Source organism: Diadema antillarum, unplaced genomic scaffold, assembly GCF_040938485.1.
Source record: "Diadema antillarum isolate AM-2024a unplaced genomic scaffold, OU_Dant_1.0 scf00000115, whole genome shotgun sequence".
NCBI classification, from domain to species: domain Eukaryota; kingdom Metazoa; phylum Echinodermata; class Echinoidea; order Diadematoida; family Diadematidae; genus Diadema; species Diadema antillarum.
Window position 1 is genome coordinate 2,356,936 of NW_027271004.1, and position 12,134 is coordinate 2,369,069.

Here is a 12,134-nt window from a genome sequence, read left to right on the forward strand (position 1 = left end):
CACATGACGAGGTGACTGTCACTCTGTCCCTGTTCATCATCATTTTATCCCGCTCGCGATTGACTAGCTCAGCTCTTCTTCCTTGACCCTCCCTACGATCCTTCTCCCCTTCCCCACCCACCCCTTTGGAATCCAGTTACAATCTACGTGATGAAAGACAAGCCGTGACTCAAGCAATCAATTTTTCTAGCTAGGATGGGCGCCGGTCTCTGGACAGAGTCCAATTTGGAGTGGGTCGCCGCGAGTCGCCGTTTTGTCTTGCTACGCAGAAGACGACAGAAACAACAACAACAAAATCTGACGCAGAGTTCAAAATTGTGAGTGTAAACAAATTAAAGGAGACGTCAAGGGGTATGATCTGCGTTGCCCAATTGCGTAGCCTACCACCTGACTTGCGGCAGCGGTGACGTGACTGCCACAATGCCTGATGAACCTGTCTTGCAGTCTATAGTAGGATTGGAAGGAGGGGGTGGGGGGGGGAGGAGATGGTGGACCAAACCACCAAAGAGACATCAGAAAGATTAGGCTATCTGGTGCAATTTTTCATACCACCTACTCAGGACATATTAAGGAAGTGGTGGCTTAGACCAGATATCAATTTCTGAGAAGGGTTCATTTTGGGAAAAGACAAACAAACAAAAACAAGTTGTTTTCCTCCTTAAGGAAAGGGTGTTTTTGAAGTTAAGTTCATCCAACATAAAACTTGTGTCTAGTCATTGTTTGTTTGTTGTAAAAAATAAGCAAAACCTTGTAACAAAGCAGCACTTATCTGTGCAAAAATATAATATGCTTTAATCCACACTCCTCTCAGATGCATTTGACAAGTGGTGTTGGCCCAATTTCATGAAAATTGAAAAAACACAGGTTGGTGAAAGAGGGTCTGATAATTTTTCTGTCTGTGTAAAAGGTAAGAAGAAGTCACGGTACATGAGAGAAAGAGAGAACGAGGGAAAGAGCTGAGAAAGAGCGGGAGGGAGGGAGGGAAAGGGGGGAGGGAAAGGGGGGAAGGGGGGACGGAAAGAGGGGGGGGGGGGGAGGAAGGGGAGAAAGGGAGTGGGGGAGGAATCCTGACCAGTGTTGAATCCAGGGCAGCATACATTTGATATTCTGACTACGACAAAACAACAGCTTTAATAGGTCAGGAGGGTGATTCACAAAACAGGCGAACATTTTCAACAGAAGTGCCCCTCGTGCCCCCCTGCACATTTGCAGTGCAAGTTAACACATGCTTTTCCTCCCTGGTGTGAAAAGTTCACAGAAGGAGTGAAAACTCTGATGATATTTGCCAATCCAGGGACAGACATGATCCCGGGGAGGAGAATGGATAAACAAGCAGACACGCCAATATCATCCTGCTCGCAGCACTTGTCGCATCGTCCCGCTCGAGGCGAGAAAACAAAGATGTGGGACATACACACAATGTGTGTAATAACCTGTTTCTGCAAACAGGAAAATGTCTGATGATAATCACAAAGGGTCCAAGGGTGCTTGAATCTCACCTGAGCTTTGACATAAATTTGAGCTCGATGGCAGCCTCCCCGTGGGATCACCGACATCCAGCACCATTATAATGTCATTAACTCTTTTCAAAATGAAAACTACCTCTGCTCAAAATTCGATTAAACTTCAAAATCGCAATGCCAGTTTGCAATCTCTTAAACTTGCCAAGCTATGAAATGTGAATCACCACTGACAATACACACACACACAGAGAAACAGCCATGAACAAACAAAAACTTACTGGCACATCCTTTCGAAAAGTACATCTACCTTGCCGCTTTGCCAGCTCTGATCGGTCAAAGAGACTCTCAGACACACGTCCACATTAAAACTGGCTCACTGACAGATCGGCTAATCCTGCCCCATCTAACAAAAACATTCCTCCTGACGCACCGACGATGCCGAGACACGAACTACTCACCCTCCATTTCAGGGCAGAATCCCCGCCAAATCGACCCGCTTGTCTGTAATTGGCCGGCATGATCCTCGCAGCTTTTTCCTCCAAAGAGCTCTACCTCTGATCGAATCGCAGTGATGTTGCTTTTCAGCTCTTTAAATGAAGCCTGGCATGGAAGGGCACTTCTGGTTTGAAGAAATCGGCCCTGCGTTACTGGCTATGTACTTCTTACTTGTGCAGTTGGAGAAGTTTATTCTCGGCAAAGCAACAACTCTCAAGTGGGCGCAGCAGAGGGGAGAGGGACATTTTGTGTTAAATAACTGCACTGTTCTTTATTTAAATCACCTCGTTCAAAGCTTTATGGATGGCTTGCCAACCACCATGAAGAAAAAAGTAGCAACATGACTGCATCAATTCCCTTGACTCACAGAAACCTTCAGACATTTTTCTTCTTTGACTAATGCTACGTCTTGGGGCGTAATCTAATTAAGATTTCCTCTTTGAATTCCAGAAACCGATAATTCCTGTCTGTAAATCATATTCCCAAGAAAAGCAATGGTGTGTTTGGGGGGGGGGGGGGGGAGGGGTGGCGACATCACCACTCAGAAATGTCTGCAATCACTGATCAGCCAATTAAAACAGCAAAGTTGTTGTCTGACATATCCGATCATTATCTGGAGAGTAACAGGAACTGCCGGACTATGGCACAACATGAATCTGATATCCCCTCATCTTCAATGACACAAGAGGAGCTGTTTTTCCCCCCCCTCCTTTCTTCTCCTTCATTGCCATCTCAAAGACTCAAAGAAGTTAGATCACATTAAAAAAAACATCATCCAAACGACTCCACTTAACATTATGCTGACAGATGAGTAGAGTCATATCATGCTATAGGAAATGAACACACAGTCCGAAACTTTCTCTTTCATCATTTTGCAATCCCTGTTATCCTTGCCTCTTAATTCAGGAAATGTGAAAGGACTTCCCGATACTTTTTTTATTGAAAACATTCTAAAAAAGCTGTTTGCTAATTTCAATCAACAACAAAAGGCCGACTATTTTCTCAGAAAAATTCGAGCATAAACATCTATGTTTACTGCTGACGTCAGGAACCAGAGGAAGCACTTAAATGATACAGTTTTTTTAAAGATAATTTTTTATTAATGGCCTTCACACAGATGACAAAAAATAAATGGTGAAATCGTTATTCCATCACATATTATTTTCTTCATAATGCATGAGAATAATGAAGATATCATTTGACTTTTTGATGTCTTCACTCATTTAAATAATTATACAGAATTGAACAGAAAGGTCTTTTCCCCCTTGTATACCGTTGTCACATATCACATTAAGCCCCATGTGACTTCAAATTCAGCCATCAATTTTTTCTTTTTACCGGCTGGGCTGATGACTTCTGTGTATATCTCTTGTCCCTTGGTGAGCTGAAAGACAGCATTTTGATGGGTGAATTTCATCACACGTCACAGTCGTAAAAGTAGGTTAAGAACACACACAAAAAAGGACCTACACAACATCTGCTTCATTTTCACATGACATATTCCAGGGAGAATCCTCGTTACCTCGTTGAGCCCTCCCCTCCCCTTCCTTGCCCCTCCCCCTTCACCTCCCCTTCCCCCTTCCCCCCCCCCTCTTTCCCAAAATGCAGCACAAAAAGCTTTGGTTTCACATCCCTCATCCTCCCCCTTCCCCTCTCCATCATCCCCCCCCCCCCAACACACACACATTGATGCCCGGAATGGTGTGATTCAATGGAGACGTTAGTTTCTGACGCAGGAGATATAATCTGTCAGGGTGCTGGCGAGGCTCGGAGGACCACCGTGGGAATGAATCACAACTGTTGTCGAATGAGGGCAACCCTGAGAGCCAGGGGAAAAGAGCATTTGCGTGGGGGATCCCTCGTCACGTACGCAACTACATCAGGTGTACAATGTCTGACGACTGGCCACAGATGTGTCATGCAACAGTTACATTGCAAATTTCTTTTTTGATAAGAACCCCCCTCCCCGCCAATTTAAAAAGACACCAAAAAAAAAAAAATGCTTCAAAACATTCGAGCATTGCCAAGATTTTTACACAAAGAAATTTGGGAATGTTCCATTGGAAATTTGTGGGAGGTAGCCGCGACAGTTTTGTCTGTGTGACAAGATTTTGCGATGAGGCTCGAGATAATGTGCAACACTGGCACTTTGATAGATGTCACACTGTTCACACAGGCATTGGAGTAGACAACGGTCGGATTTACTGCAATACTAGCATCACTCTGAGGGCATCTTTCGTCAGGCAGATAAAAAATTTGCGAAATATATGCTAACAATGAGACCTTTTACAAGCGGAAGCGTGCCAAAGTCTTTGTCATCGACGGATGAGGGAGACAGAGTATTCGATAAAAACGACCTGACGATGGGCATTGCTGACAGAGACCGCGGCATGAACAATACGGGGAACGCTCAATTAGCGATAACAATGTTTGAAGATTCATCGTTAGATTAAAACTGATTTCCCCCAGCTGCCGTTCCACCAAGAAGAGTGAGAGATTTATATGACAAGGAAACTAGATTATGCCCATCCCCCCATATCCACCAAAAAGATAATCCTGAAGAGTTGGATTGAATCAATTTCAGCCAAATTCTGGTCATAATGGCATAATAGATGCACAGGGACATGGTGATGAGTGTTTCAATTCAATATGTACTTTATCACTAGAACTCAGTGCACATCCAGCTTGGTACAGATGCTTAGGCTTGGCTGAAATTCAAACACTTGCTTCCGTTGAATTTCCAAATAGTATACTGTAAAATCAGAAATTTTCGGGTGCATCAAACTTTTTGCAAATTCTGAGAGGAGCCAAGATCCGCCAAAGTATAATGCATGTGAACGCGTTTTTTGTCTACACAATGCATTTGATGCCAAAGGCAATTTTTGAAAGTTTCATGCCGCGAAAAAAAGGCTGATGGCTCCAGCTCCCGAAAGTTTCATTTCACGAATGTTTCTGGTTTTACAGCATCACAGATGCCAGATGCATGCTGGTCCAAGAAGATTTCAAAAAGAAAAGAAAAGAAAGCAAAGCAAAATCAATATACAAACAAACAAACACACACACACACACACACACACACACACACACAGAGACAGACAGACAGACAGACAAACATACAAACATCTGGCTTATCTCACCGATATCTCCTGTAGAAAGACCTTCATGTTGCCCCACTCTCTTTCCAGGAATTCGTTCATGTTCAGCATGTAACTCTCCTTGGTACCGAATCTGCAGCATTTTTTTTTTTTTGAAAGAGAGAAGTGTGGACACTCAATGACCATCATCCTCTGAACATACAGCAAAGAGCCATACACGTGTAGTTCAGACATTGCTTCAAAAATCGCTTTAATTATTTAAAACCCTTTGAGGACAGACTGATTTTGCTATAACATGTATTTCCCATAGACACCTGCCCGAGTATTTGCGGGACTCGTCTTCAACGGGTGAAGAAGCAATGTGATCTACAATACATATTTACAAGAACAGACTGAGAATAGATAACCAAATGTTTCTATCTCATATAAACGGTAACATGGGAGAGAGACTAAAAGTGTTTAAGACAGGAGAATGGAAAGAAAATGGTTTTAAAAAAGGCAGAGAAGAGAAATAGGAAAAACAGATTTAGCAAGAGATACACAAACACTTTGACTTTGAAGGATAACTCTCTGAAATGTGCATATCTGAACACAGGAGGGCGCTGTTACCACAGAAGCTCAGGAAATATTGATAATACCCAATGCAGGTACTTCCAAAATTGAGCAGGATGGTATCCTTTATAGCAGCATGCATTACTTTCCATATCAAACTTTATACAATACGACTTTTCACCATTTGTTATAGCAAATTTTGCGTCAAATCGGAGAAGGTGGTTGTTCTGAAGTAGACTTGTAATGCTCATGGGCGGTTGGTTGATTGATTGGCAGTTTAGTCGATACGAAATGAAGATATGGGGGACATAACCTACTGGAAAATTCTTTGACATATTTCATAAAGAGGTGTGCAGCCATTGCCATGTTGCAAATTGACTGTAGTTAACATTACGCCCCATCAGAAATACCAGGAACTGATTGCTTTCTTCCAGCTGTTACCACGGCAACTGCAATGTGGCTAAACTCACTTGGTGAAGTTGGCAAGAGCCTGGACTGTCTTGGCGATGAGCGTCAGACACCGCGACGTCTTCTCGTCGGGGTACTCCTGGATCAGCTCAAAGAGACTGGGCGACATGATGGCTGGACACAGGAACCTCAGGAAGATGCAGCCACTGGGAGGAGAGAAAAAGGGTCACCAGTCTACGGGTTAGCCAGAATGTTCAAATCATGTTAATGATGCATCCATTGGAAGGAGAGAGAAAGGGTCACCAGTCTATGAATTAGCTAGACTGTTCATATTATAGGCAAGATGCAACCACTGAGAGGACAGAAAGGGTCACCAGTCTACAGATCAGCCAGAATGTTCAAATCATAGTCAAAATGCAGGCACTGGGAGGAGAGAGAAAGGGTCACCAGTCTATAGGTTAGCCAGAGTGTTCAAATGATAGCCAAGAAGAATGAAAAAAATACCCATGAAACTTTGTTGCTTTGGAGCAAATTTTGAAGGCGCTATCTAACCTACCTTGAGGCAGTCAGTCATCTGCTTGGCAGGCAGACTACACCAATTTATTCCATTCAAATAAATTTTTCTAAAAGTTAAGTCTGTTAGGGTGACTGGCATACACAGACATGCATGACATTTGAACTGACAGTGCCTCTAAAGAGTTGGCTAGTACAAAGCAAAATTCCAAAACATGTTCTGTCATAACTCTTCAAACTTTTGAATGTCTTGTATAAATGTACTGATAGCCTCAGTCTTCAAGTTAATCCATTGTTTCTAGCCATGCATACTGGTTTCGCTAATACACCTCCACATTTGTACGTTTCTGTTGGATCTAAGAAAAAAATGAATGAATGAATGATTGGAGGAAAATGAATGAATGACTGAATTTTTTTTTCTCTCTCTCACCTGATCAGCTTGGTGCAGATCTCCTCGCCGTTGATGCGCTCGGCGAAGAGCTGGCGCAGCCGGTGGAAGATGGCGCGCAGGTCGGACGGGAAGGAGGCGGAGGAGTTGAGGATCTTGCAGCTGGCCATCTCGCACATGACCATGAGGGACGCCTGGTGCTCGGCCAGCGTCCCACCGCCCTGGATCCGCTCCGGGTCCACCTCGCAATCCTCATTGGTCATGTAGAGGTACTGGATGAAGTCGCCCAGCGTGTCTTGGAGGTACTGACGGACGAAAAAGAGGAGAGATTGATGCAGAGGCAGCGGGAGAGAGAGAGAGATAAGAGAGAGAGAAAGACAAGGAAGAGGAGGAAGAGGAGGAGAAGGAGGAGGAAGAGGACAAAGAAGAAAGAGGAGAAGAAAAAGAGGAAGAAGAAAAAGAAGAGGAGGGGGAGGAGGAAGAGGAGGAGGAGAAGGAGGAGGAAGAGGACAAAGAAGTAAAAGAAGAAAAAGAGGAAGAAGAAGTGGAGGAGGAGGAGGAGGAGGAAGAGGTGAAGGAGAAGAAGAAGACGAAGAAGAAGAAGAAGAAGAAGAAGAAGAAGAAGAAGAAGAAGAAGAAGAAGAAGAAGAAGAAGAAGAAGAAGAAGAGCAGAATACGGCTTCGGATTTTACACACTATTTTGCACTGCATGCTTGCTTTACATATTCCATGTCAAATATCATTGGTACAACTAAGTGATGTAATTAATCATCATATCTTTAGTGACATCATTAACTATCATCATTACTACATTCATCTTCATCTCCATCATTATCACCATCACCTCATCAGCAGCAACATCATCATCATCAAGCAGCAATCATTCTCTACCAAGTACTTTGAGCCAAAGAAACTGTTCACTAATTGGCCCTACAAAAGTGATGGCATTCTACAAAAGAAAATAGATAGTGCGAGCATCTTTGTTTGGTTGTGAACCACTTGTAGGACTCTGTTACCCAAGCCCCCCACCCCTTCCCCCCAAAACCCCCCCCCCAAAAAAAAAAAAAAAAAATCATGGCTTACCTTTCCACCGATGAGCTTCATATATGCCTCCATGGACTTGGTCGCCATGGTGTTTGCTCTGAAGACCAGACTCTCATCCTCTGTGGGTGGTGGTAGATACAAACAATAGAAATAAATATTCAAGACTCATGAGAACACACTATGGCAAAAGAACTTCTTTGTTCTGAATCCCACAGTACCACGCTGAGGTATAAGAATGTCACCTCTTAAATGGATAAAACAGACTATGGGTACCTCAAGTTATTCTGGTTTTTCTATGTTCTGTTGTCTTGGTGGCTTTCTACTACATAATTGGTCATGACTTGTTCACACAGAGATGTCTTACAGATGTACAATAATTATTTGCAAAGCAATGTCACGAGACAATCAAATCTTTCCTTTAAACACCATCCATGGTAAATGAGCTTACTTGTACAGCTTTATACATTCAAACCTAGCATTAAGGTCTTCTAAGAATTAAAGTTACAATACCCTTCTTCTCATCTTCATGTAACACATTCCAGAGAAACTCACCACGCCAAGGCATGGGCATTTCAACTTCTTCCACTGCCTAATAAACACAAGTACAAATGTTAGGACTAATTCCACACTGGCTCCAATCTCTGACTCTGCTGATGAAGTTAATAACCAAATTTTCCATGCAAACATCTGTCCAGGGGAGACTAGCCGGCTCCCCACACCAGAGCTGGGACATAACTAACGCGACCTTCCATCTCCAATAACGCCACCCAATAAGCAGTCCATGGCCGGCACAAATTGCACTTTATTAGCTCTCCCTGTCATCTGCACAGACACGCTGCAGCATGTCACTCACACATACATAAACACACACATACATACACACAAACACACACACACACACACACACACACACCTTTCATGTTGCACTAGAAGTTGCATGGAAGTATGTTTGGCTTTCAAACCAGCTGATACAGACAGACAGAAAAGAATGATGCAAGAAGAGGGAAAGGTAGACACACAGATGGACGGACAGACAGACAGACATACAGACATAGGCAGATATACATAAATGATTTAGGGGTGGGGAAATGATGAGAGAGAAAATGGATACAGACATTGATACAAATTGATGTGAAGGAAGACTTCATGTGTTCTTCAAGAAGCTGTAGAAATGAGATATTGAAAGAGACAGACAGACACACACGCAGACGGACAGACAAATATGAAAATGGGGAGAGGGAGAGTAAAAGGGGAGAAGCAGAGTGACGTAGGTATCACAGACTGAAGCGACAGGAATGACAATTTGCATTCTGAGAAGGGCACAGAAATGTGAACATGCTGAATCAAACCAATAAGAGGAAAAACAATAACAAAACACAGCACCGGAACACAAGACAATGTTTCGTGAGGTTATCTGAGGAGATTGAACTGCAGTAGCAGGAAATTAAAAAAAAAATCCCTGTCATCAAAATTACATCTCTGTCCACTCTTTGATGCTTGGATGCATTTAACCCACTCATTATCATGATCCTGATATCCCATTGACATTGTATACAAGTATGTTACCCGTGGGATAGAAACATGCAATGCGGGATCAGCCAGGCATATGTACCAGGCACCTTGCTGTCTATCCGAGTCGAAAGACAATTTCCTCTCCACTCACTCTGCAGCCGAGTCTTCCGACACCTCACGGATCACTGAGATGTAAACAAACCAACCTAGGAGACAAACCATACATCCCCCACCGCTCCCCCCCCCCACAAATGAGACTGTCCCCATAGATTAACCCTCAGACACCCACAACATCTAAAAATACCACTGACATTGTGGTGGTAAATACAGAGTTTGAGTTGGCGAGACATGCCACCCTACTTCACTACAAAAGACATTCTACCATTTCCCTGTGTCATTGCTCTTGAAGTATCGGTTTTAGAAAATAATGGCTGACTGGTTTGTGAGAGGCTTCTCGTAATGCTCAATCATTTTCCAATGTTAATTTACCTGGCAGTTGATTCTTAATAAATGATTAACTATGCTTTTGGTTTCGATAGCATTATCTGATCAGGGATCACTACTTCTGTAGTTTTGAAATGAACACCTGTAAACATCCTTGACATTTTTTGTCAAAATAATCAATCAACATACCTAAAGAGAAAATCATTGTATTTCACATAATGATGAAAGCATCAAATCCTACATGAACTATCCCTTTAAATCATGCACATCAGAGTATAAAACACCAGGATGTTCGAGTTGGTTAACTAGTAAAGGCCTTGAGAGCATTGTATCTCCCCTTTTTGACTGGTACACAGGATATGAACGAACCCAAACAGGGTCCTGCTTCTCTACATCCCAGCTCAAGTTCAGGTGCTCTTATATTCGTTGTGGTAACTCACACGAAGTACAAGGATACCCTGGCCACGTGAAATGGCCCAAACATGTGCATAGAGGTAGCCCAGCAGTCAGTAGACCCGATTCACATCACAGTGTGCAATGATCTTTGCAGAAGTTCACTCCCTCTGTGGAAGCCAGAGTTAATGCTTGTTGGGATATCCCTTCGAGAAAGCTAATGCGTCATGGATTATGGAATGACTTTCAGCCAGCAGACTCGACATTTTCAAAGGGTGAAGACTGATGACCCAGACTGACCTTTGCGAACTTCCTCACAAAAAGTTGACATGATTTAATCTATCTAAAGATTTTCCTTGTTTTCAATCCTCTTTATGCTGTTCTGCAAAATTTCCTCTTTATAACACAGAGGCACATAACACGGTATTATAGCACATATGGCATATTTGCTGGTAGTCATTCAAGATGAACACGCGCTTACCTTCAATGTTTGCCACTTACTCCCGACTCTATTTGTGCGAAACGTAATGCGATATGCGCTGATCTAATCTGGTCTGATGAAAAATTCCCCTTCACCAACCTACCAGCTAACTTTCATCAGTGTCATGTTTTGCCATCTTTGCCAGTTTGAAAAAAAAAACAACATTCATGCACTCGGCATGAAAATTAGACGTAATTCCTGATATCCCCCCTCTTTCCTTGCTTCCGGCCTTACCAAAAGGATATAGACAGAAAGCGGGTTTGGGAAGATGGGATTATTGATGCATATATGTCAGTGTGTTTCTTCCTCTTATGTCTCCCTACAGCAAAATATCAAAATACGTAAGTCTCTGTTTTCCTTTCTTGGAAGGGTCTGAACATCCCCCCCCCCCCCACCAAACCTTGACATTTAAGGAGTAAGAAAGATTGAGGCTCGAAGCTATCGGATGTGACAGTATCAATCCGACAAATTTTTTCGGAGGGGTAAATTGAGCCGGCTGAACGGCGCTGACTCAATCTCGAAGTGAATTATCTCCGATTGGTCTCACTACTTTCCGTCCGTCCATCTCTCCCTTTGTCTATCTGTCTGTCTGTCTGTCTCTGTATCACCCTGTTCTCATCTCCACTTTATTTTTCTCATTGTTCTTCTACAAGTTGGTTAAGATCTACACTCAGAGTTCAACTCTAGGTTCGCGTTCAGCATCTCAACCACGCCTTCTTCTGCAAAAAGCTGATAGAGGCAAAAAGACGGCAATCATCGACCAAGGTACAAACAGAGGATGATACTTTGGGTGTGGGGTGGGGTAATGTCTTTGCATTCAGGCAGGGGCTGTAGTTCATCTTCATGAAAAAGCACATCTACACACTGAAGAATCCTATCATCTAAATCTGAGGAGTCCACATTCTGTCCATTCACCCAGGAATTGGTACACCTCCCCCTCCCCTCCTCCCCTCAAACTCTCAAAACAGCATCAGGCCTGCCAAAAAAAAACCCCAAAAAAATGTTGACATGCTTTCCCTGTAAAAAAAAAATGTGCCAAAATATTTTCTTTTCAAACAGCTCCCGGGGATGAATTCCTCCACGTACTTGCTGATGAATTTCATCCACCCTCCTCCCTCATTTCATCCCCATCTTGCCGGTAGCATAGCAAGTATGTGACCACACCCGAAAAAACACTGCCCTAATCTCTCCCACTGATGCCGCTCACAGAACACTGCATTACGGTTCCACATCTCTTTGAGCATCACGTCCCTCACACCAGTCTGACCGAAACCTTGCTCCTTGCTCTTCACTCCCTCTCTATCCTCTCGAGGATGCGATACTATCATACTCCCTGATGCTCTCCC

At 43.2% G+C, this 12,134-nt stretch overlaps 1 protein-coding gene across 1 annotated transcript in view; it reads right to left on the reverse strand.

The window, feature by feature from the left end:
* Positions 1-12,134, reverse strand: part of LOC139719836 (uncharacterized) — a 341,386-nt gene that overhangs the window by 15,730 nt on the left and 313,522 nt on the right. Inside the window, exons 13-16 of the mRNA XM_071631222.1 lie at positions 7,998-8,077; positions 6,957-7,219; positions 6,076-6,219; positions 5,096-5,186 (exon numbers count right to left, since the gene is read on the reverse strand). Of these exons, the coding sequence (XP_071487323.1) occupies positions 5,096-5,186; positions 6,076-6,219; positions 6,957-7,219; positions 7,998-8,077 (578 nt within the window). The remainder of the gene's footprint in view (positions 1-5,095; positions 5,187-6,075; positions 6,220-6,956; positions 7,220-7,997; positions 8,078-12,134) is intronic.